We start from the raw sequence: 27,189 nt of genomic DNA, 5'->3' as shown, positions 1-27,189 counted from the left end.
ATTATCAGTGAAAATGTAGAATGGTACAGCGACTTTTGAAAACATTATGATGGATCCTCAAAAAATTAAAACTAAATTTATCATGATTCAGCAAGTCCACTCTGTGTATGTATCCAAAAGAATTAAAAGTATAGACTGAAAGGTATAATTTTATGTCCATGTTCATAGAATTCACAGTAGCTAAATGGTGGAAGAGACATTAGTGTTTGTTGATGGGATAACAGATATGGAAAATGTATTCAATGGAATACATTGTATACATTTTATACAATGGAATATTAAGGGCAAAAGAAATTTTGACACAGGTTGCCCATGAATAAACTTTGAGGATGTTATGCTAAGTGAAATAAGCTAGTCCAAAAAAAAAAATCCTGCATGATTTCATTTCTATGAAGTCCTTAGTAGTCAAATTCATAGAAAGTGGAATGACAGTTTTCAAGGACTGGGCATGGGGAAATGGGGAGTTATTATTTAAGAGGTACAGAGTTTCAGTTTTGTAAGAAGAAAAGAATTCCAGAGAGTTTACATCAATGTGGATGTACTTAATGCTACTGAATGATAAAGTCCATAAATTTTGTGTGTACTGTACCATAATCTAAAAGCAAAAAAAAAAACAAAACAGTTCATACTTTCTGCAACTATCTGACGTGTCTGTGAGGTAGGACTTTTGTAGTGTAAGAAATGTAGAGGTCATGTGGTCAAAAGGAACCACCGGGTTCTAGTGAGGAAGAAGGATCAACCAGGCAGGTAAATGTGACTTCAGTCAGAGCAGGAGGGCTGAAGTACAAGTGAGCTTGTGCTGTGGGAGCAGGGAGGAGAGGGCTGAGGCTTGAGGGACAGGAAGATGGTGGTCCCCAAGCAGCCGTGGCAGTGAGGATGGGAGGAAAGGGGCGCTCCTGGGCATATTGAGAACTTATGGAAAGGCTCAAGCCACCCGTGGACGCAGGCATAAGGGAAGAACATGACTGGATTCTGAATGAAACTTCTATCTGCTGGGCAGGGATGTCCCGGGGAAGCAGAGGAGAGGATGGCCATGAGCTCAGTGTGTACCGGGGTGGATTTGATGGTCCTCATGAGCCTCCAGGGGAGTGTCAGGGAAACAGTCACAAGAACTGGTGTGACATTGGCTGGAAGATGCCTGTTAGGAAATGGATGGGCTCTACAGGTAGTAGGGCACCTGTCAGAGTGTGGACTCTCCTAGGGAATGTGCTCAAGGAGGGGAGAACCCCAGAGACCACGGACACTCAGGAGAGGTGGGTGCATAGGGCAGTCTGACCACGGGAAAAGGAACTGCAGCCAGACAAAAAAGCTGGCAATGGTGTGCCCAGGGGAGACTCGTTATTATCACCTCCAAGAATGAGGGCATATTTAGGCTTGTAATCCCAGCGGCTCCAGAGGCTGAGACAGGAGGATCATGAGTTCAAAGCCAGCCTTAGCAATGGTGAGGCACTAAGCAACTCAGTGAGACCCTGTCTCTAAATAAAATACAAAAAATAGGGCTGGGAATGTGGCTCAGAGGTCAACTGCTCACGAGTTCAATCCCAGGTACCAAAGAGAAAGAAAGAAAAAGAGGGCATGTTTGGAAACATCAGTGCCAAAGGGATCAGACAGAAGAGATGGACTGCATGTGCCTCAAGAGAGATGGTTGGGCAGGTTGCTCACACGAAGAGCCAGAACTTGATGCATGGGTGGACCTAGATTTGCAGAGAAATGGGTTAGGGGTAAGGAGGACTCCAAAAAAGGTGGTGAGTGAGTCAAGCCTTGGGGCTGAGCAGCAGTTTGGTGGGAGGATGAGGAGGGCCACAGGTGCAGGGCAGAGAGCAGAGGAAAGGCCTGGACCACGTGGCATCTTGGTGGGACCCAGGGAGCAGAAACGGGAAGACGACACTGCCTGCCACTCACAGGAAGCTGTGCTTCATCCTGGAGGCCAGGGGAGCCGTTTGAATATTTTAAGCAGGGAAATGACATGGTTGGAGTGTGTTTTAGGAAAGTCCCTGGGCAGCAATGCAGAGGATGGATCAACGGGACTGAGACAGGCTGCAAGGGATCCACTGGGAGACTCGTGGTAATTAAGCCCGCGATGTTCCTGATTTTCCTGTCTCTACTCTCAAGAAATCACTTTCTCCTTAAAGGACAGGGGTGGCCTGACCTTTCCAGCTCTCCTTCTGCTAGATACCAGTGACTTAATGATAGAGAGGGAAGACTCACCCGCGCTTTATTGAGGAGGGTGCTGAGGCTGACTGAGGCAGGCAGGAGTGTGTTCAAATTCATTTAACTCTGAGAATGGCGCTCACTTCTTCTTCCATTCATTTTGGGGGATGCTGCTAACTAACTACCAGTTTCCTCTCCAATTCTGGTAGCAGTGGAGTTTCCCGTTGTTTTTCCTTTAAACACTGAGGTTTTGCTCCCATATCACAGGCACTCACTGTGTTTATTTTTTACCTCCACTTGGCCTCTAAATCAATAACTGGCCTAATTCAATAAAAATAAATCAGAAGTGCTTCTGGCTCTCTCTGTTTCTTCTGAAACAAGGAAGTAATGATAGCTTTTCCTGGAAGTGTGTGAATTAGTTCCAGGGGCTCCCTGGCAATGCTAGGGGTGCTTAACTGCGGTGAGGATACTAGAGAACCCAAGAGGTCTTCAGGGGGCCTTTGAGTCAGTGCCCAAATTTAAAGAAAAAATCACCAGTGCGTCTGGCTCCAGGCTAGTTTGAGGGGTTTGGTTTTGTTTCGTAGTGCTGGGGATTGAACTCTGGGCCTTGCACATGCTAGACAAGTGCTCTAGTGCTGAGCTACCTCCCCAGAGCACTATTTTAATTTTGTTAAAGTTATCCCTCACGCCCCAAAAGATGAAGGCCCTCTGGTATATCAGAATGAAGACACACTGCAAGCATGTAAACTAATTAGACAAACTGGATGCATTGCCAGACACTCAGAAGAACCTGTGTGATCCAGGGGGCCTCGTTACCTGATTAAGAGGGTTTGGAAAGTAGATTGTTGCATTTGATTTCTCTGCTAAAAGAAGGGAGGCAGTTCTGATACCTTGATTATAAAATATCTAAAATGCCTCCCCCCCTTTTTTTTGCTTGTATTCTATCATTTTTTTAAAAAAAAAATCTTTCCAACTGTTTTTAATTTCTGATAATATGTACTCCTTGCAAATTGCCATATTGTGTCAGAAACATAAGAAAAAAAATCCTGCTTGTCCATGAGTTGGGTGTTGGAAACACAAAGACATGCACTTGTCATATTGTTGGCACTGTGGTTGAGATCAGTGAGATGGAGACATAAATCACCTAGCAGAGGAGCTGGTACACAGTAGGGCTCAATAAATAGAAGTTCTCTACACCAGCCTTGTCCCTTCTTGTTCATGAGTAGGGCAGGTTGGCTTCTAATAAGAAGGGCTGGGAAACTGTGGCTTAGGAACCAACCAGGAAGCACTGTTTTACAGAGATTGTGGCAAAATGGAGCGAGAGTGGAATTACACACCTAAACTGGCACTAGCCACTTTCTCTACCCACCACCCCCGCCAAAAATAATGTCTCCAAGTTATTTTCTAAATTACCCACTAAGGCCTATGTGACTCAACAAGTAGCTATTGACTTTAGTTTCAACTACCATCAAGACTTATTGATCTGAGAGATAAATATTGACCAAATTGAGACTGAGGTCAATGCTGGTCTCTTGGGAAAATACATCTTAATATTCACCAAAACCTGCAGACACTGGGGCTTGGCATTTTCGACTCTAAACTACTGGTCAGACAGAGGTCTAGTTGAGGTCAGCTCTTTATTGTGAGTTGTTATCAGTACAAATTGGTATCCAAGTTGACTTGTTTCTGGAAGAATTGGTATTAAATTTTTTTTAACTCTTTGTATCTTCAATGAGCACGGATAATTTAGTACTTAAAGAATTGTTATTGGGAATACTACCATAAAACAAACAGCCCTTTTTAAATGCATATAACTGCCTTAATTTACTTTCTATGAAAATTAAGAATTTCCTATGCTAAGTCCTCATCCAGAGAAGCCAGCCAGCTCAAAAAAACATACAGATAACAAAGTCAACAATGAACACTTGTAATCAGGACCACAGCTATTTTTGGAAATGCTGTTGAAGACGATCTTTTGATAAGTGGGGAAAAAAATGCTTAAGACATCATTTTGTACCCAAGAATTGCACAACTAATTTTTGTTTATATTTAATGGTTAAAGGAGAGAGGGGGCTCAGAAGGTGGTACACCTAGAAAAAGTTGTTTAATTCAAGATCCATGAAACTAACTCCTGTGGGTTGACTATAGGAACTCCATCACTTTTCTTAAATTGAGTACTTGTGTGTCCTCATATGCAAACCTAGAGGGTGAGGGAGGAATCTTATTGTGAGAATTAAGTGTGATGGCATGCAAAAAGCACTCTGATATAAACACACACGTCTGTATCTCATTAAGATATGTCAACATAACTTCAATAAACTGTCTTTTGCAATACATGCACATTAGGACATAGTTTCAACAGTGTCTTTCTGTCTCTCTCTCTCTCATGCACATACCCAACTGCTAAACAACATTAACCACAAAACAAATAATATGATTAAAAACTAAAAATATTAAATAATATGAATTCATACTGATACTAACGAATTAGTGAATAAAAAAAAGAATGAAAATGGCAGTTCCTTACCAAAGAATTTCAAATAATAAAGATAGAAGAATTGAAGGAACTAGAAAGTCACCATTAGTATGCCTTAGTGAAAACGGCTGCAGGCAAAAAGCACTGATCAATGTAAAATTAGTGGGGAAAGTTTAAGAAAAAAATAGAATATTCACATAACCATAACATATCTCCCCTAAAATGATCATTAATTATTGTGGTGTTTTTATCATGTGCACAAAATTCCTGATATTCTTCCCTTTGAGAGGTGGAGTTCAACTCTCCTAGTCCATCTTGCTCTCCTGGTCCAAACTTGACTACTGGACTAACTTTTAACCTACAGACCTTAGGAAGGGAAAAATAGAAACCTTACAGTGATGTAACCTGACAGACATGACCTTGACCATTGACTGAGATGGGCATCACCAGTCGTAAGACATACAGCAGTTCCCCCACTGATCTTCAGTTTTGTTTTTCACCCTGGTGGTTACCCATAGTCAAATACAGTCTGAAAATATTAAAAGGAAAATTCCAGAAATAAACCATCCATCAGGTTCAAATAACTAAGCTTCTATAATTCTCATTACAGTGTGTGGTTATCATTCTATTTTATTACCTATTATTGTTGTTAATATCTTGCTGAACCTCATTTATAAATTAAGCTTTATTGTGAGTATGTATGTGTGTGTGGGGGGGAAGCAGAGCATATGTAGGTTTCAGTACCATCTCTAGTTTGAAGCATCCGTTGGGGGGGGGGCTTGGAATGTATCCTTCTGTGGATAAGGGGGTGTGCTACTGTATGGACATCATGTGCCTTGATACGATTCAATGAGAAGAGAAATTCTCTGTGTTTTTCTCCCAAATCTGCAACCTCATATCTAATGATCAGAAAAACCTCAAAGAAATACAAATTAAGGGATAGTCTAAAAAAGTAACTTTTTTACTACAAATGTGCCAGTGCCATGAAAGAAAAAGACAGAGGAAACTGCCATAGATCAAAGGAAAGTAAGGAGTGTGACAACTGAATGGAATGTGATATCCTGGATTAGATTCCTGGACAGAAAAAGAACATCCACAGGAAACCTGCTGAAATCTGGTAACACTGACACACTAACATTATGTCTTTCTTTGGATAAATACACCATGGCTATGTAAGATGGTAGCTTTAAGAGAAGGTGGAGGAAGGGTATGTGAGAGCTCTCTGTACTATCTTTACAACTTTTCTGCAAATTTAAAGTTATTTCAAAATTTTTCAAAAAAAGATTTAACATATTTTCTGGAAGATTCTTCAACAGTCTCTTCAGACTGAGCTATCAGGAAAATTAATGCAAGCAGGTCCACTTTCTATGTTATACATTTTTAAGTACAGCTTTTTCTCTTGTTTTTGATAATGAAAGATAATTCCATTTTGGGTTTTTAAAAACTCACTCCAGGAACTGAACATGAAGAAAAGCTGACTCAAAATCTGACCTTAGGAAAGACAATGCAATTGTTTGGAGACCAGTTCATTACCAAGAACTTTTAGCACATTGGGTGTCCATAAAGGTAGAGTTAAGTCTCTGACCTATGTTTAAGACTTGAGGGACAATGACAACACAACACACAGTTACTCACCAGGGTGACTTTCCTCTGTGGTTTCAGCAGCTTTGGTTTGTGGAATGTGGCAGCTATGGGAGCTGTGGGAAGTCAAGGATTTTTAGCTTGCAACTCCCCTAGAATTCTTCATGCCCACCCATAAGCATCACAGACCCACTCAGTGCAGACTTTCAGACCCCTTCCTGGCCCCATGGAAGAGGTCCAATTTCTGAACTAGGTACTATCGGTTGCTCCTCTTTGGAGAGCCATCCTCCCCTTTCTTTGGATACATCAGTGCCCCTCCTTGGTCAGGTCAATAAAATAGCTCTGAATAAATCACTGCCTCTTTGTAGAGGTCAGATGTGCAGGTGAGAACTAGGTGCATTTGGTAAAGGCTGGGGCTGGTGATACCTTTCCCAGAAGACTCTGTCCTATCTAGTCCCTGACCCTGGAAGCAATGAAGGATCCTCACATAGCTCTATGAAGTCATTAGTACGGGTCTTCCTCTCCCTGTTTAACAGAGAGGGAAAACAAGGACCATCTTCCAATATCACCTAACTAGATTTGGGACTTGAAATTGGCATTGAAAGCCCAGGTCTATTTAGCTAGGTTTCATTTTTATCTTTTGTAAGGTAGAGTAATATCTATCCTGGAATAAATGAGACAATACACAAGGATGACCCCCTGGCCCAGAGCAGGTGTTCTCTGCTCCCTTCCTTCCCCAGATGTGTGCTTCTCCTGCCTCCCTAACACAAGCATCCTTCCATCCTTCCAGCTTTACCACCATTGGTATTCACCTCAGGGCTGCCGGGCCCCAGGAGACCACCAGTGGAGCACCAATGGAGGAATAAAATGTATCTGGTCTTGTTATTGAATTGTTTACCTGGGAAATCCTCGTATTCCCAACTGTATTTCCAATGTGTTGAGCTATAAACATCCAAATCAAACCGTTATTTTAAGAACTATCTATGATTGTCTGGGTTCTCCTAAGACTTATGCAGTTTTTTTTCCCTCAAGAGATACCACCTTTCTTACTCAGGTTGCTCTAAATAAAAACTGGGATCACAGAGTGACCATCATTTTACACCCAGAACAAATTTGAAATACACTGCATATCTGGACGACATATTTAAGAAGTCAGAGAGGCCTTCTTTCCTTTAGATGAACTAAGGAAATGCTGACCCCCCTTGCCCCACACCACCATTTTTTTTGTAGAGCATTTTAAATATTCAAAGTGAAATACAATATGGGTTCCTCTGTGGATGTTGACCTTCCCTGTGGGTATTGACCTTTCCATGCTGAAACCATGCTGAACCACTCCAGAGGATGGGCTGAGGGTGGAGATGGTCAAGCACCAGTTGTAATCAAACCCTAGATGGGAATGTCTAGGCCCCAATACTAGTGAATCTCATGTCCTCCATCAGCCTATTTCCCCTGTCCTGATTCTACATTGACTCCCAGGCCAATCTCTGGATTGATCATGTGGTTTCCACACAGGGAACTGCCGTCCAGCTTCCTACCTTTGGCAGGAACTGCAGGAGGAACATCTGCCTTCTCCTTCCGCCTCTTGCCCTTCTTGGGCTGCAGGGGGGCCAAGCTGGTCACGCTGGTGACAGTCTCCCCCGAGCTGTAGAAGGAAAAGGCCCTGGTGAAGCCAAAGTTTGACTTGTTGTCGCAAAGCAGAAAGGAAAAAGAACTGCTAGTTTCCAGTTTCTAAGTGCTCCCTTTGCAGCTGTGTAAGGAGGAGTCGTCTTACAGCTGGACAAGGATGGCTCTATGCTCATCTCCAGGGATGTCTAGAAGTCTGGTCCTGATCCTTGGATAAGATAAGGATGATGAGATGAGCTAGTTTGTGATTTATAATGTGTTGTTTAAAGTTCAAAATGCCCTGGAGGATCCCCAGGCCAGCTTTTCTACATTATTTCGGGATATACGAGCTGATGGTTTACACCTGGCTTAAATGGTTACACAGTCTGACTTGGCTACATACCAGTAGAATATTAAAGAGGCCACCAGAACCTTTTGCTTGAGCTCTCCAAAAATCAAGATTCTTTGCCCATCCATTCCATGTCTTTGTGGTTGGTAATTCAAAAACAAGGCACCACCCTGGCAACAGAGTGGTAGGGAGCCACACCCAGAAATCTCTAGGATCCCCCATGAATGCTGGGGATTTCTTCTGCTGGAATTTTATCTTCATTATATGCTAAGTGAGTTCACTCTGAGAAGTATGTTTCCAATTAGCTGATCCTGTGCAATCACTACAGTATCAGTTTCTATGTGTTATCTCTGATAATCCAAAGTGATAGGGATGATCCGCCTTTTTACAGATAAGACAGCCAAGGCTTTGAGATGCTTATTGACTGCCCTGAGTGACACTGTTAGTAAGAAGCAAACCTGTCAGTCAAACCCACTCTTGGCCCTCCAGGTGGAATGCAGTCCACAAATTTCCTTGAATGTCCATCAATCTTGTTCCAAAGTCTTCCATTGGCTCTAGCAACCCAGAGGGAAATGCTTTTTAGATTCTCCTGTCCTCAGGCACATGTTCCAGCTAAGTAGGTATGACTACCAAGACAGACTAACTCCCCATCCATAAAAAGTTTCTAGAAGTCCATAAGAATAGAACCAATTGCTCAAGCATCAAAATGGAAAAAGGTGGTGAACAGGAAATTTTCACCCCAAACATTCTAATGCTCTCTCTTGAAAGAGCAATCCAAGTTGAAATGTGTACTTCCTTTTTTTCTCATAATAGAATGGCAACAATGGAATCTGGGCAAAACACTCTTTGGATAAGAGTGCAGGGCTGTTAGGAGTGCAAACCTTGCCCAGTGGAGAATGACTTAACACGAGCTATCAAAATTGCAGGCTTAGAGTCTTCAAACTGGCAATTACACTTCCAGGAACTCATTGTATGGATGTTTTTCACATGTATGAAATGTTTCATGTGTAAGATAAGACATTACAGTACAGTTTGATTAGAAACAACCCAACTGTCAATCAGCTGGGGACTGCTTTGAATAGATTATGGTGAATACACACATAGAGTTCTGTGTTATGAAAAAGAGGAATGAAGAAGTGAAAAAGTGAGGTTTTGGACAGTGTATTCTATTTTTTATATAAAAATAAGGGAAATAAAAATATAAATTAGTATTTGCATGCATAAAACCTCTAGAAATAGTCAAGAATTTAAAAATAGTGGTCCAGAAGAAAGGGGATACTGAGCAACTAAACAGATGGGAGTCAGGACAGTGAGGGTTATTACTGGATATGTTTAGGATAAAATGCACATAAATACCTACACTTCATAAGAGATCTGTTATTCTAATAATAATCCTAGATATTTGAAAATAAATGAAGACTGAATCACACACTGTGGGAAAAATTCCAAGAATATGGTTCCCACTGAGATTCCCAAGGACAGCTTATTTTCATTGGGAACAGAAACTAACTGGTCACAGCTTTAGTGTACAGGGACAGTTGTGTAAATTCACAAATAGCCAAAAGGAATGAGAGTTTACAAAACTCTGACCACTAAGAGCAAACAAGGGATTAGAAACTCTCAGAATTGCTTAGATATACAAACACATGTACAGTTCAGTTCTGTAGCTTTTTAAACTCTTGAAATGTTTATTTTTTTTTCCTTTTTAAAAGAAAGTAATGCAGGTTCCCATTTTAAAATGGCAATTACAGGCATGGAGATGAAAGGAAATAAGTTTATCATGACCAAAACACAGTCTTTGTAAATATTTCCACAACTCTTGTTTTTTTTTTTTAATAGACTTCAAATATTAGAGCCAAACTGAGCAGAAGGTACAGAGATTTCCTAAACACTCCCTCCCCACCACACATGCACAGCATCCCCCATTATCATTCTCCCCCATCAGGGGTGTACATGTTACAACTGGTAAGGCCACTCTGACGCACCATCATCACACCAAGTCTGTAGTTGACATCAGAATTCCCTCCCGATGTATATTATATGGGTTTGGACAAATGCATAATCACAGTATCCACCATGACTGTGTCATGCAGAGCAGTTTCACTGCCCTAAAGATTTTCTATGACCTGTCTATTTATCCTTCCCTCCCCTCAAGCCCCTGGAAACTACTGATCCTTTCTACCTTTACCATCCCCAGAATTTTGCCTTCCAGAGTGCCATATAGTTGGGATCATACAGGATATAGTCTTTCCAGATTGGCTTTTTTCCCCACTTGGTAGTGCACATTTAAAGTTCCTCTGTCCTTTCAGGGCTCAGTAATTCATTTCTTTTTTAGTGATAAATAACATTCTATTGACCAAATGTACCACATTTTATCCATCCACCTTTTAAAGATATCTTGAATGCTTCCTAGTTTGGGTAATTATGGAAAAAGTTGCTATAAATATTTGTGTTCAAGATTTTGTGTAGACAGAAGTTTTCAATTCTTTCTTGTTTTTTATATATGTTTAAAAATCATACCATGTTACAACTTGCATACTTATTTTTTCTTAATTGACACATTTCATATTGTTAAATTCTCATACTATTTCAGTGAGAAGATAATTAATTTAGACTTTAACATCTGAACATCCACTTTGTTTTCCAATTTTTATAAATAATGTGTGTGTGTGTGTGTTGTATATAATGGTTTTCCATTCTTATGTTTTCATTTTTAAGCTGGATTCCTAGAGCTGGAATTACCATGTCACAGGAGGACCATTTTAAAGTCTATTTAACACCTACTTTCAAAATGATTTCTGACAAGTCAGTTCTCCTTCACAGCTCTTCAATGAATGAGGGTACCCATGATGTCACACTTTTTGATGCCAAGTTGATCAATTTAAAAAATGGCTCAATTAATGAAAAAAAATGTGATCCCTTTTTACTTGGATTTCTCTGATCATTGTGAAGATGAGCACTTCCCAAGTTTGTCTGGCATGTTTCTTCATTTGTGATGCATCTGCTTTTCTACATTTTCTACATTGTGAAGGTATCTGGATTTCTACATTTGTGATATATTTATTTAGGATCTTGGGTTTTTCTCAGAGATGTGTGTGCACCTTTTGCATCCTCTTGACATATTTGTTGCAAATATTTCTTCCAATTCCCTTTGGATTCTGATTTGTTAAACCTACAATCTTTCTTTGTTTTTGCTGAAATCTCTTTTGATGGTTTCCTTTCATTTGTTGCCTCTGAGTTTGGATAGTCTCCCAACTGCAGTTCACACACTGCAGAATCTAATAATAGTTCCATTTCCTCTCTTTTTTTCTTGGATTTAATTCTTTAGCTCTTTCATGTAAAATGGAAGTTTCCTGAACATTATTTATATGAACTTACGCCGCCATTCTCAGGGCTTTCAATAGGCTAAAAAGGACTCTCTTTGTCATTACCACTTTCTTTCAAAACAGTACGACTGCACCAAACTAAATTTTGTTCTAATTCATAGTTCAACAGTGAGACCTCTTACAGACACTGAGTCATCACAGTGACATAGGATAGATGATTTTTCCCTCAGAATTTCTCTCATTGAGCCAGCGGGGCTGGTAGGACTTTTTTGACCAAGAAAACCCATCTCATGATTAACTCACAAGAAAAGTCATCCCACATGTTGGGTCGGAACAGGTCTGTATTTCGTCTCTGACACAACAGAGCTGATGCCGGTCAAACCAAAAAAAGATGAAAAACAGGCCGGGGAACTCCCTCTAAATTAGAGGGCTGTGCGATTAGAGAGAAGTGCTATTTGCCAGAGCTCTGTTGAGCAGGGCTGCTTCTCTGGCTCCAACAAGGGTGAGGCAGGAGGTGGCGCGTGCAAGGTTCTTGTAAGATGCACAGACGGTTCCTGCCTGGTAACCCCTCAGGGGTCTCCATCGTGCAAAGGCTCAGCACCTCTGCTCAGTGACTCCTGGTGGCTGGACAAAGGGCAGAGGGGCTGCACTGGAGCCTCTTCCACTCTAACTAGAGAGTGATTTGGGACAACTCACTTATTTCCCTAGAGATCCACACACCAATCTATAAAATGGGTCACCAACCCCTGCTAACGATCCACAGGGTTATGATGAGAATCAGATGAGATGGTGTGGTCTAAGCAAGATCAGGAATGAAATGGATAAATAGCAACACATTCAGTAGCCAGCATGAAGGAACATGGTGGGGAGTGTAACTCTGGGAGCAGGATGCTTTGCAACTTGGGTGTTTCACAGTGCCCATGTTCGAGCCCTGAGGGAACTTTCAACTTGAACCTTGATCAGAAAACTCTCTGCTGAGTACAGCTTGCCCTTCCCCTGACGAACACCCTCCACAGGCACAGCAGTGCTGAACAAGAGCAATGCAGGACACTCCTGTTAGGCAATGAGGGGAGAGAGGCTGCAACCCTGAACAGACTGCTGACCCAGGACATCAGGCAAAGCAGCTGTTATAGTTTGGATCTGGAACGTCCTTCAAAGGCTGCAGTGTTCAGAGGTGGGGCTTTTGGGAAGTGATAGGATCATGAGGGCTGTGACCTAATCAGAGGATCAGTCCATTGGTGGATTCATAATTCTCATTTTTGAGAGGAGGTGGAAGCCGTAGGAGGTGGGGCTTAGTTGGAGGAAGTGGGTCATTCAGGCAGGCCCTGGCAGGGTAAATCCTGTGCCCAGGTCTTCCTAGTTCTGTCTCTCGCTCTGCTTCTTGGTTGCCATGAACTGCGTAGCCTTCCTCCACTTCTTTCTACCAAGGTTCCGCCTTATCTCAGGCCCACAGCAATGGAGTCAGCTGACCATGAACTGAAACTTCTGAAACCATGAGCCAAAATAAATCTTTCCTCCTTTAAGTAATTCATATCAGGTTTTTTTGATCAGATCAAAGAAAAGCTGAGTAACACAGCGGGTGACCTGGATTTTGCAAGGCAATGAACAAATTCGGAATAACCACTTTTTGCAAAAAAAAAAAAAAAAAGTTAAAAATGGTAATAGCTATGTTTATGTCTATCCTGTGCAAGTCAGTGAGGAAAGAGCTTGGCATTCGTAATATCCAGTGCTCCCAGATGAGAAAATCAGACCTCAGAGAGTTCAGACCCTTTCCAAAGGACACTGACTAGACAGCACATCTGGGATTCAATCCAGGTTGGCCTACTTTATGGGCCTTGAAGCAAGTACCCTTGGACCCAGTCCAGACAACACAGAACCAGAAAACTGGGACAGGAAGATAGTTAATTGAGAAAGATCCACTGCTCTGGCTTAAACATTCCCTAAAGAGAAGATCCTAGAAGGTGACATTGAAATTTCAGTGTATTTTAAATTCGCATTAAATTCAGGCACTGCAGCTGATGAAACCCCTTCCCTGGTGGAAGAAGGAAGGGAAAAACCAAGAGCTGGGATCTTGGGGCCCAGAGATGTGCCCAAGATGAAGGACCATCCCTTGAAGCAGGGGAGTATGTTTCTGCAGATTGTCTGGATAAGTGATGTCTGCCACCAAAATGGTATGCATGGTAGGCCGCCATATGGAAATTCTGTGTCTCCTCTAGAGCTAGGAGTATCAGGAGAAGAGAGAGGAATAAAAATTTAAAATTAAAAAAAAATACTATATACTGAACTGATTCTATCAGAGAACATAATTACAACTGAGACTCAGCCTCACCTGCTTCCATAATTGTAAGATCAAAGCACACTCCGGCTGCACTACAGATGAGTCCCTCTGATGTCCTTTGGCCATCAAATGGCCATTCTTATACAGAAAGTGGCCTGGGATACGCTAGAGGTGCAGCTAACCTTGCAAGCTAAGGGGCTCTCATCCAGTCAACCATGCATGCCTCAGACACCAGGTGCTTCCTTTGGACCAGGGCCATCTTTGTGCCTATCGCATATGAATTATGAATCCAAATGTTCCCTTGACATCTATCGAATCTCATTTCTTGTTTAATAAGTATGTACTTCTTATCCCTGAATACAGTTGCCTGTTGTATGCTCCAAAGGGATTTATGGCCTGAGGTAGATAGATAGGGACAAAGGTCCCAATCCAGAAAACCCTTAACAAGTGGGACTATGGAAGCCATGTTGGCTCTGGTCCTGCCAACGCCTTCCTGGGCCTGCAGAGCTCTTGCTCCACACTGTCTTTGGCAGGTGTTTCTTAAGTTGATCTATGTCACCCCCCAGAAATGTCCACCTGCTTCCTTTCTTCCTACTTGCAGTTTTTGGCTCTGACAAGGCAATGCCTGACCTCAATCACCAGAGAGATCCATCCATTTCTTTTCGAGCAGCTCTATGGCCTCTTTTCTAAGTTTCCATGCAGGATCAACACCTCATAACCTTGTACCTAAAAAGTTAAGTGTAGAATCTTGAAGGAAGATTGCTGACCTCTACAGCTATGTCACTATGAAACTTACTGTCATTTTTAAAATAATAATAAACAATACTAATAACCACAGGTACCTCCCTCCCCAAGGTCAACGGCCACATAAAGGCCAAGGATTTACATATACAGGGCAAGTTTCCCGAACCTGACATCTCACCATAGGCTTTTTGTACTTGTTCCGGGGGTATCTCCTGCCACTAAAGTACCCAAGGTCAATGGTACCACATGCCAGCGCTGACGAGGAGTTATATAATTTCACTTTCAAGATGAGTGAATGGCCTACTTCATCACAGTGACTCCATTGGGATGGGGTAAGCACATAGAGGGTGCCACCTCTCATTTTCTTATCAATGACATAATCATCATCGTTATGTGGAATCTTCTCTCTCAATGTCTGAGTGGAGAATGGGGCCGGGCAGTATTCCTGGGAGCTAAGCCAGAGCCAGCTTCTGTCCTAAGACCTTCCAGCATGCATATTCTGACAATATCAGAATAAAACCTGCTCCTTTGTGAGGTGGTTGCCACGGTATATCTGGGTTCACAGCCACCCTATAACCATTCACAATAAGTAGGTTATGTCACCTAAGAAGTTCACTGCTAGAGCCACATACTAGATAGTCGTATTGCTGCCACCAAGGGATGCTCTATCCTGCATCTACACACCTTCCAAATCCCATGACTAGGATCCTCTACTCCCCAGGCTTTCACCCCTAGGATACGCTCTCTTCCCCCAGACCCCCAGCCCTGTTCATCCAGAACACCCTCACTTATCCTTCAGAGTTGGCCCAAATACCCCACCCCCAAAGGCCTTACCCCTCCCCCCAACCACTATGGACAGTTGCAACAGCTCCTGGGCATGCCCAATATGAGAGCTACCTCAGTTGTATTTTACTGGGCTTCCCATTAAACAGGGACTTCAAGGGCATAGACTATATGTTACTTCATCTTTGCTCTGTGGCTTTGTAACCTGAATCAGAAGAATTCCTCAATAATCACTGACTTATAATAGAACCATTTGCAAGGAACTCACTCCTTACTAGAGATACTCAAAGCACTTTATACAGACCAACTCACCTAACCCTCCCAACACTGTGTGCTAGGTCTATTATTGTCCCCATTTTTCAGAGCCAAAGGCACACAGCAATCAGTGGCAGAGCTTGACTTTGAATAAAGGCATATTGGCCCCTCAGCCTTAATCTTCCAAGAAAATTGCCTTGCACAGAAGGAATAAATGTCCAGTCACCCTGTGACTAACCAGTGTTATAAAAAAGAAGCAAGCACTTGCATATCTAAGATCAGAGCACCCATCTTCAAATTCTCTTTTAAATCACACTTCTGTCTTCATTCTGAGATCTTGGACATGTCACTTATTAATTAAATCCCACACTTCCATTTTCTGGGGATGCTTAAAAATCTCTGATGATTCAGAGAAGACTGAAAAATGCTTCAAATTAAGCTCACAAGCCATGATAGAATAGTTCCTGCAATTTATCCTGCATATAAATAGCCCAAACCCCTATCTATCCATGAGGAAGAGTAAGTACCAAAAAACACAGAGAAAACGGGAGGGAACTCCAGTTGTAGCTGCTGTCAGCACGAGCAACCTAGTGCCTACTTTTTGTCTATCATTTGCAAACACTTTATTGTCTTAAATCCAGGAAGTATATTGGCTGGGGATCCCAGCTATCTTTCCAACAACCTGCTTGACCTGTGGGGTGAAAGGTGTCACAGCTCTGTGCAACTGGTGGGATTTCATTTTTAATCTGATGATCCAAGACGTTGGGGGACAGGGTCATACTCATTCGCTGAGCTGCTCTCAGAGCTCTTGTCCCCAGGGAGGGCGTGTTGAAAACCTGGCGGAACTCAAGAGATATTCCCTCCGCTCTGCTATGTCTGCATCCCCAGCACACATGGCCATGGGAAAGGAAGTTTCCCAACCCTGAAGGTCAGGGCTGTCCCTCCCAGAGCATGGCAACTTGTGACCTCAGGGATAATACACATTCACATTGAGCCTTGTTTTTCCTCCTCTTTGGAAAACTCTTAGTAAATCATGGAATTTCCTCGAGTCACTTGGAGAGGCCCCTTTTTCTGTGACCACAGTCTCCTCAGTACCAGCATGTAGCCTCTTCCTGAGGTCCCTCCTCTGCCTGGGGGTTTCCATTCCTAACATCTTGCCCTGGTTTTGTGCTTTCTGCCCATACCCACTTAGGACAAAGTGGTCAGAGGATGGAGAAGGACAGAGCTCAAGACCCCAGAGCTGTGGCAGCAGCAATGACCAAGCCAACTGATGAGACTCCAGGACCTGGGGGCCCCAGTCATGATGGGGACAGGAAAAGTTGTCTGGGCTGCAGAGGTGAGGCATATTCAGGCCAAAGACAAGATGTGAAGGTGAGAACTGACCTGTTCACTGTCGGGGCACGGTAGCAGGAGCTCAGGACTGCACTGAGTAATTTAGGCCTAAGGTTGTAGTTAGGAAGATGAATGTAAAGTCAGGCAGGTGCTCATTCCCAGGTTCCAGAGGTAGATCTAGGGTTTGTCCAACAGGAGGCACACCCATGGGGAAAGCTGTGAATCAGGCACCCCACCTTCCTCCCTGGCAGTACCAGCGAGGCTGGCAGAGAAGCAGAGGTAGCATTTGAGCAGGACTCTGTGATCCTCCCTGACCTCCGTGTTAGAGTCTAGAAGCCAATGAATTGAAGGTCTGGTTGCCAGCCTGTGGCACCTTTAAGGGGTAGAGCCTGGTGTGGACCAAAGCTAGGTCATTAAGAGTGTGCCCCTGCTGGGGGATCATGGGACCCTCGTCTCTACCTGACTCTCTCTTAGCTTCCCTCCACCAGGAGGTGAGCAGCTTTGCTCCACCACATAACACAGGCCAAAAAACAACAGAGCCAACAGACCATGGACTGAAACCTCTGAAATCATGAACCAAAATAAACCTTTCCTCCTTTTAAGGTGGTTTTTAAGGTATTTTGATACAGCAACGGAAATCTAACACAATCGGGTACTCCAGAGCTGGGGATAAACCAAACTCTACCAACCTCCAGACTAAGATGACACACTGCTTGCTCAGTTCAGTCTCAGTTCATCCCAGCAGGGGTAGGGGGAGGCCGGGGGGGGGGGGGGGGGGCAAGGAGGAGGGACCAATCAGCACAAGTCGCAGGCTAATTAGACACAAGCATGACAGGAAGCAAACACTGAGTAATGATGACTGGCCAGCTGCTCTGGAGCCTCTGACTGCCCAGCCATATCCTCCCCCAAGAATGAAATGACAGTGTCACCCTAGTTCTTGGGGCTTTGTGGGGAAGCATGCTTTTAAAAAAGAAACAGCTTTTTTGAGGTATAATTGATGTACTGTAAACTTTACTGTTGGATGTAAAATTCAACAGTTTTTAAAGGATCTCTAAAGTCATGTAATGGTCAGTCACTAAGGTAAAGTTTCAGGATGTTACAATCACCCAGAATGTCCCTCTTGCTCATTTTAAATTAATCTCCACTTCTAACCATCAGCCATAGGTGATTATTAATCTACTTTCTATCTCTATAAATTTACCTTTTCTAGGCATTTTACTAACATGGAATCATATGATATGGTTGTTTTTTTTTTTTGTTTGTTTGTTTATTTTTGCATCTGGCTTCTTTCCCTTAGTAGTGTTTTGAGACTAGCCTATATCTGAAGTCTGCTTCATTACCAGGCAGTATTTCATTGGGTAGAAAAGCTAAATTTTGTTTACTTATTCACCAGTTGATGGACATATTTGGATTGTCTCCAGTTTCTGGTTATTATGAATAAAGAAACTATGAACATCTACAAATAGATCTTTGTGTGGACAGATTCCTTCAAGTGGAATTGCCGGCCATATGTTAAATTGTATGTCTTAAGAAACTACCAGACTATTTTTCCAAGTGACTGCACCCTTTCACATTCTCACCAGCAATGTACAAGGATTCAGTTTCTCCACATCCCTGTCAGCACAACATCGTCTGCTTTTGGATTACAGCCTTCTTGTCAGTCTGCAGTGGTGTCACATGGTGGTTTACATTTGCATTTCCTTAATGCCTGATGATATTGAACATATTTTAATGTACTTATTAGCTACTTGTATGTCTTATTTACGGAAATATCTATTCAAATCTCTTTTGTCCATTTGTAATTACATCATCTTATTATTGAGTTATAAGAGCTCTTTATATATTCTGTCAACAAATTCCTTAACAGTTACCTGATTTGCAAGTATTTTCTTTCATTTAGTGGCTTATCCTTTAATTTTAAAATGTAATTACAAAGGTTTTCAATTATTTTTAATTAATTTTGAGGACAATAAGAGACAAGGGTCTCAGTTAATAATTTTGTCTTTGAATATCTATGAATCTAACACTATTGTCTTGGTTTTGTATCAAAATTTAATTGACCATAAATGTAAGGATTTATTTCTAGACTCTCAGTTATGATCTCTGTACCTATATTTGATCTCTGTACCAATAATCTCTGTACCTATATTTGGACAAATCCCTAAATTTGTCTTGATTACTATAGCATTAGAATGAGAAGAAGTGTAAATCCTCTTTGTTCTTTTTCAAAATTTACATATATAATTGAGAATCAGTTTGTCAATTTCAACAAAACAGTATGTGGTTTAATTTCTACATATTTAGATATTTCCCTGATGTTATTTTGTTAATGATTCTTAGTTTGATTCCACTGTAGTCAAAGAACCACTTCATGATTTCAATTATTTTAAATATTTTGAGGTTTATTTTATAGTTCAGGATATGATCTATTTAATATTCCCTGGGGGAAAAGCATGTTCTTCCATAGTCAAGTGTTTTATGTCAGCCAGGTCCTGTTGGTTGGCTGCATTGTTCAGATCTTCATCATCCTTGCTGATTTTCTGTCTATAGCAGTTCTATCAGATGTTGAAAGGAGGCTACTGAGGGTACTCAGGTTCCTAGGCAGAACTGGATTTATCTATTTTTTTTCAGCTCTTTCAGGTTTTGCTTTAATTTTGTGGTCTTGTATGATGTGCTACACATTTAGGAACTTTGTATTCCTGGCTGATTGATCATTTTATCATTTAATGCCCCTCTTGGCCTCAGGAAGTTTAATTTGCTCTTACGTCTATTTTATCAGGTATAGTGTATCCACCCTGATGTTTTTGTTGTTGTTTATGTGGAATATATTTTTCTCTTCTTTTTTTCCAATCTACCTATGTCACTTTATATGAAATGAATTTCTTAGAAACAGAGTATAGTTAGATCACACGTTTTTATCAACTCTGCCACTCTCTGTGATTTGATTGGTATATTTAGACAATATGTATATACACACATATATGTGTATGTATATATGTATATACATATATGTGTGTGTGTATTTTTGTTTTGTTTTGTTTGTTTTTTGTTTTTGGTACAGGGATTAAACTCAGGGCACTTAACCACTTAACCACTGAGCCACATCTCCAGTGCCACCTCCCCCTCTTTTTTGTTTTTGTATTTTATTTACAGACAAGGTCCCACTGTGTTGCTTAGCCCCTCATTAAGTTGCTGAAGCAGGCTTGGAACTCAAGATCCTTCTGCCTCAGCCCCCTGAGCCTCTAGGATTCCAAGCATGCACCACTGCACCCAGCTCTATATTATTTTTGAGTCGGGTTTTTTTTTTCACAATTATTTTAGTAGCTGGTTTGGTCATTACAATATACACGTATGATTGACCAACATTGATTGGTACCAGTATCCATCACTGAGTGAAGTGTGGAGACTTCTATTTGGGTCATTTTATCTTCCTCACTTTAAAATATCACTGTCATGAGTATGAGATAGTTTTGTAATTCTTGATTTAATCATTAAATATTATTTTAAAGCTCATGAGAATCCATAGACTCTTCTACTGTATGTATCAGCTCTTTCTGTTGTTCCTTCTTTCTTCCTGATGCTCCCCCTGTTTTTTTCTCAAAAATTTTTTTTCATCCTTATTTTATTTTTTTATTTATTTTTTAATTTTTTTTATTAGTTGCTAGAAAGTCTGCTAGTTACAAATTATTTTGGTTGTTTGTGGCTGGCTGTTCTGTTCTTTCAATATTTAAGAAATGCACCATTTATTTCTGGTCTGCAAGGATTCAGAGAATAAATGCACTGACATGCAAATCATCTTCTGCTGGCCTCCGCTGTGTCTCCACATGGGTTACATCAGGTTTATCCTGCTTGGCACCCACTTAAATCCTGAAGTCTTTTCCTTGGCCACACTTGGGAAGTTTTCAGCCATTATTTCCTCCAATTCTCTTTTCACTCCACACTCTTCCTCCTCTAGTTCTGGAACTCCAGTGACAGAATGTCAGGTCTTTTGTCCCCTACGTCCTTGAGGACTGTACTTTGCTTGTTCTCCTTTAGTCTATTTTCTCTCTGTGATTCAGACAGTTGAACCCTACTGATCTGTCCTCCAGTTCACAGCTCTCCACTGACATCTCCACACTACCATTGTAAGGATTTTAAAATTCTCATTCAGTAAGAATTTTATTTCTATTATTATATTTTTAAATCACACAATTTCCATTTTTAAATAATTTCTCTGTATTGGCTGAGCTTTTCTATTCTGCCATTTGTTTTAAGAGATGTTGTAATTTCTTGTCAACACTTTTTGATGATGCCTTTAAAATCCTTGTCAGTTCAATACCAACACCTGATTCATCTCTGTGTGGACCTAGTCAATGATCCTTTCTTATTCAAGCCATGATGTTTGTGGTTTTCAGTGTGACGAGTGATTTGGGGAAGATTCCTATTGGGAGGTTCTGGGTTCTATTAAAATCTTGTATTTTTTTTGCAGGATGTCGCCCTGTTTAGGTTATCACACGATCTTGGCCAACTTCTGCAGGCCAAGAAGTTCATTTCACCTTCAGAGCCTTTACAATCTTATTTTAACCTGTTTGGATTATTTGGGGGTTTTCTCTTGTTATTTCCAGAGTTTATAGATGTGCTTTCCAGAGAAGAGCAGGAAAAATTGACCTATGCTATCTTGTCTGGATTAGAAGCCCCCAAATTTTAAATGATATGAGTTTGCAGATATCTTCTCACAACTACCTATGAGGTGTGTCCCACCAGGTAAAAGTGGGGCAGAGATGACACTGGTCCCAGGACATTAGGAGCATCTGTGGTCAGAAGGTACCAACATGGTTTTGATCAACTGCGAGTCCCCTCCTAAACAGGGGTGCAGACCTGCACACTCCAAGCTTCCTCCAGCGTGCGGGTTGGGCCAGCATGAGTCGAATGCTATCTGGACCCTCCAGGGGAGATAATCAGATTGTGAAATCTTCCAACATGCACACACATGCAGAACACACATCGTTAAAGGGCTTATTTATACACTTACATGTAGACCGCTAGGTAAAATACATATTTAACTGGTTTCTTAGTCATAACAACAAAAAAAAGTACAATAGCAGAGTTTCATTTGAAAAAAAGAAGAAAATATTCCTACCTGTTCTGAGGACATTTCACCAAATAATGTCTCACTGTGAAAGAAAAAAAAAAAAGAAGAGAGAGGTAAATAACACACACACAAACACACACACACACACACACACACACACACACACACACACACTCATACTTCAGGAATTACCTGAAACGCAGGGACCCAAGCCTTGCTCAGGTCTCAGTACTACACCAGCTAACTCTTGGGGTTTTTGCATACTCTCTTGGGGGAATACAGCAAAGACATCACAGGACATCCCAGCAACTTGATATTTTTCCAGTTCTGGATCTAGTCAGGCATGAAGCCATACATGTCAGATTTCCTGGTTTCATAGTTCATAATATTTATTTTTGGCCAAAGCAGGTTGGTTGGTTTCTAAACACACAGATCTTGAGATGAAAGTGTCACAGAATTCCAAGCTCTACCTTAGTCACAACAAAGCCTTCCTGAGATCAGATGAGACAGCTGGTCTCCACTTAAAAGCTCCTAATATGTGATAAAATGGGTGAGCATTCTCTGATTAATGCTCTTCCCAGACTCAAAAGAGGCCCTTGGGAAACCAGTCTTGGAGAAAGACATCCTTCTATAGCAGGTCTCTTTGGAAAAAACTAAATGATTCTGGCTGCAGAGGAAAAATAAGAATACCTAGGAACTTAATGAAACAAGGGTCAAATTCAAGGCCTGTAACTGAATTTCCTCCACATAGAAGGAAAGTTGGAACAGCCAGGGGAATCCTGGGTTGTGTTGAAGGGTCACATCCAAGGTCTTAGGGAATCACGCCTCCCTGCGTCTGTCCACACCTAGTATAATGCTGACTCTGGCTTGGCCACATGAGCTGCTTGGGCCAAGGGAACATCAGGGAATGGGTCCCAAGTGCAGAAGATCAATGGCCTTTGGCTGTGGAGTCTGCTCTCTTGTTGCAGGGAACTCTTCTGACACCTCCTGAGGAAGTCTTGCCAGCCCACTAGAAGATGGGACAGCATGGAGCAGACATTGGTCATCCAAGCTGAGGCCCCAAAGTAACCTGCCGCGGCTGCTCCACTAGTAGATGGTTACTGGCCAAGTGTCTCCACTTAAGACCAGAAGAACTGCTCAGCTGGGCCCAGCCCAGATTGCTGACCTGCGGAACTGTGAGCAAATGCAACACTTGCATGAAATTGTTAAATTTGGAGTAACCAATGTAGGTTTCATTGCTGGCTGGAAGACCTTCAGCTTCACAGATGTCTGTAGAGCTTTATCTTGTCCAACTCTTAGAAGATATAAGAAAATACAGCCTTTCTTTTAGAATCTTCAAAGTCTCCAAATTCATAAGTTCACTGTTGCAAAGGAACCAGGTCTTCTCCCTCAGCACCCAGATTCTTCCTATATTCCATTTACTGAGTAACTACTGAATGCTGGATAATTTATAGATGCAACAATAATAAGAGCAACCATGGCATGTATTAAATAATTCCTATATTTGTAGCACTATTCTAAGAGTATTTATATGGACCAGTGGTCTTCAGTCTAGGGTTTTCATACCCCAAATCACTCTCATGTAGGACAGTTCGAAGGAAACCAATTTCTGGATCTTCATCTTCCACGTTATTCTTTCAAGCAAAACAATGTGCCATTTACTTAGGATCTGTATTCTTTCCCTCCCCTGTCATGATGTCACTGTTTTCTATTTTATAAAACCAAGGCAAACTTTTCATTCATCAAGATACTATTAGGAGACCTGCTCTAGGGGGAAATGCCAGTAGGCAAAAACAAGAGACGATGTCAGTGTTGAGAACGTGAGTACCTCTCGACCAGGTAGCCAGCCCTTCCACAAGACAGGGCTGCACATTTCCAATATTTTGCTTCCAATAAACATTGAGGAATATTATGTCAGATTCATTCCACTGTCTTTCCTATTCTTATTCCCCCTCTCTTCCCTTCATTTCTCTTTGTCTAGTCTACTGAACTTCTCTTCTTCCCCACTCCCTGCACCTCTTTTTTTTTTTTGGTGTGTGTGTGTGTGTGTGTGTGTGTGTGTGTGTGTGTGTGTGTGGTTTAGCTTCCACACAGCAGCACAATTCACAAGGGCTGTACTATGGAGCCAACACAGGTGCTCTTCAACAGATGAATGGATAAGTAAATTTGATATATATACACAATGGAATATTACTCAGCCATAAAGAAAATGACTTTATGACATTCACAGTAAATGGATGATCTGGAGACCATCATGATAAATGAAATAAGCTGATCCCAATATCCCAATATGAAGAATATGAATTTTCCAACAGTTAAAGCATATTTATGTGCTCTCTCTCTCGCTCTCTCTCTCACTCACTCTCTCTCTCTCTCTCTCTCTCTCATTTATTTATTTATTTATCGGTACCAGGAATTGAACTCAAGGGCACTCAACCACTGAGCCATATCTCCAGCACTATTTTGTGTTTTATTTAGAGACAGGGTCTCACTGAATTACTTATTATCTCACTTTTGCTGAGGCTGGCTTTAAACTCAAAATACTCCTGTCTCAGCCTCCAGAGCCGCTGGGATTAAAAGATTGCACCACCACACTTGACTTCTCTCTCTTTTCTAATAAATTGTTTTTAAATAAATGGTCATAAGTGATCATGGTAATTAACCACAAGACATTTAAGTCTAAAAAACAGGTGTAACCATTTAATTTTAGGATGTTAGCATTTGCAGTGTTCTGGAAATCACATCCATTGCAATAATTCACATTTGTGATGAAAAGTTTTGATATCAACAAAAAAAGATCAAGAGTTACTTAGTTTTGTGAATTATTTTAGAAACTATTCAGGCAAAAGTATTTGAAGACCACAATTTTATACTCTAATTTAATATTCACAATAAACTTATCTTCACTGTGTTATAATGGAGGACACAGAAAGGTTAATGACCTCAACCAAGGTCACACACCTAATTATTCCCTCCAAAATTCATATGTTGAAGTCCTAACCCCCAGTATTTCAGACTGTGATTGTAACTATGTTTGTTTAAATTCCCTTTAAAGAGGAAATTCAGTTAAAATGAGGCCAATAGGATGTACCCTAACCCAATCTTGAGAGCAGTGACAGAGAATGGGAGAGCAGTGACTGAGATTGGGGGACATTGATGACCTCATGGATGTGGCAAACCTGCTGCCTAGAAGTGTTTCTACCCAAGGGTACAGGATGCCTGGCTGCTATGGTAATGCCCCACCTGAAGAGACTCTGTGCAAGAGTCTTATCAGCTCGACTTTGATCTCAGGCACATAGGGGATAGAGGAATTCTCATGCTAGACAACCACAATGTTTCACCATCTCTGCTGCACCTGAGCCTGTCTGCTTAACAGTGACCTTAAACAATGGGCCTCCTTGAGCACTACACAAAGCTCCTGACATTGCACATTGCAACTGTGGCAAAGCTACATAGATGTTTCTAGTTCTGTAATCTACCGGAGTATAAAGAATAATGCTCACATAGTCTTTAACCTGATAATGATATATATATAAAGCTTGTTGGCATAACTCTTTAGATCTGCTTCTCCCTCAGAGAGCAGTGCTCCACCTGATCCCAGCTCTTTTCCTTCACAATCTGCATGTGTGAGTCTTTCTTCTCTAATCCCCCATTGCCCCTTGCCTGTACTGCGAGTTTGGTGGTGCAAGATGTGGCACAACATGACTGGTGACCTTATAAGAGGAGATCAGAAAACCCACACACCAAGGAGGACGACCACGTGGAGACAGGAAGAAGACACCATCTGCAAGCCAAGGAGAGAGATCTCCGGAGAAACTAAGCCAGCCAACACCTTGATATTGAACTCCACCTCCAGCCTCCAGAACTATGAGACCATATGTGTCTGCTGTGTGAGCCCCAGTCTGGGATCTTTATGATGACAGCCTGAGCACACTGAAGCAGCTGAGAAGCAGCACAGTTGAGCAGCCTGACTTCGGCGTCATTTTGTAACTACTTTGCACCATTCTTAGAGAAATTGGGCAGTGAGCATTCAGGTTCCTGCAGAAGGAGACACTGAGTCTTCCAGGAAAAGTGATCTGGCCATTGTACACAACTGAAGTGGAGCAGGGCTGGTCTGGCATCCAAGAGAATACTAGAAGCTGACCTGTTCAACAGCACGGAGGTAAGCAACATGAAGGCCAGGAATTGGAGGGGCAGGAGAGTGGCTAGGGAGACTCCCATGGGTATGTGGGCTAAGGAGGTCCAGGGGCCCAAGTCCAGGAGGGCAGGCAATGTCAGGATATAGAAAATGCAGGCCTGGCCAATTTGCCAGTCAATGGGTGTGAAGTCTCAGCCTGGTGTGTGCAGGGTCAATGCTCCCATTGTGAAGAGGGACCACCCATAGGAACAGAATTGATTCTGAAAACCAGAGGTGAGACTTACAAGGCTCCTGAAAAAGTGGATGCACACAGACTTGCCCTTGAACGTGCCTAGTGTCTTTAGTGCTCATTACAGGATGGTGTGACCCTAGCTTGGCTTGGACCCTTTGGAAGCAGAGACCAAAGCAATGATTCAAGTGCCAGGAGTTTATGGCAGAAGATCCTGGGACTTGCACTTGGGAGTGAAGGAGTGAGACCTGGAAGAGAAGGAAGGTAGTACAGGGATGATGAAGCCAGCCCCTCACACAGGCCACAGCTGGCCGCCAGCACACTTCACCTGGAGGCTTCAGCCCCATGCCAGGCAACCCGCTGCACAAAGACTCAAACTCAGGACTTGGTTCCTTTGCAACAGTGAACTTATGAATTTGGAGACTTTGAAGATTCTAAAAGAAAGGCTATATTTTCTTATATCTTCTAATAAGAAACACCAAGCTCTGGCCCCTCCTGCCAACCCCTGCCCTAACTAACTCCTCCCTCTCAACTGAGACCACACCCTCATACCTCCCACCCCAAGCTTCCCAGAGGGCTTATCCAACCTGAAGGCTGTGGCTCTCCCATCTAGGCCTATCCCTATCACCACTGCCAATCTGAGTTGGATAACTTAGGGTTGAGGGAGTCATGCACCCTATTTTGCCAACCCCTGTAGCAGTGTTTGGACCTCCACAGTGTGGCTGACCTCTTCTCATTCCTTCCAACTCCCTTCCACTGCCTTCAGACTCCCAAGCCTTGCACACACCTGTGATAGGACCAATGGAGGCTTCTGTTCTATTCTCGGAGGGTTCTCCATTCATGGAAAGGACTATGGCAGCTCCACCATGGGGTT

The 27,189-nt window shown here is 42.0% G+C and overlaps 1 protein-coding gene across 2 annotated transcripts in view; it reads right to left on the bottom strand.

Annotated features, from left to right (window-relative positions):
* Vstm4 (V-set and transmembrane domain containing 4) overlaps positions 1–27,189 on the bottom strand; it is an 89,860-nt gene that overhangs the window by 16,277 nt on the left and 46,394 nt on the right. The window contains exons 5-7 of one of the 2 annotated variants that reach the window (XM_005339070.5): positions 21,997–22,030; positions 7,744–7,850; positions 6,263–6,324 (exon numbers count right to left, since the gene is read on the bottom strand). In XM_005339070.5, the coding sequence (XP_005339127.2) occupies positions 6,263–6,324; positions 7,744–7,850; positions 21,997–22,030 (203 nt within the window). Of the gene's footprint in view, positions 1–6,262; positions 6,325–7,743; positions 7,851–21,996; positions 22,031–27,189 lie in introns of those variants that run through there. The other variant, XR_013436227.1, reaches the window with a different exon arrangement.

Source organism: Ictidomys tridecemlineatus, chromosome 1, assembly GCF_052094955.1.
Source record: "Ictidomys tridecemlineatus isolate mIctTri1 chromosome 1, mIctTri1.hap1, whole genome shotgun sequence".
Classification (NCBI taxonomy): Eukaryota; Metazoa; Chordata; class Mammalia; order Rodentia; family Sciuridae; genus Ictidomys; species Ictidomys tridecemlineatus.
This window is presented reverse-complemented; position numbering and strand designations above follow the sequence as displayed.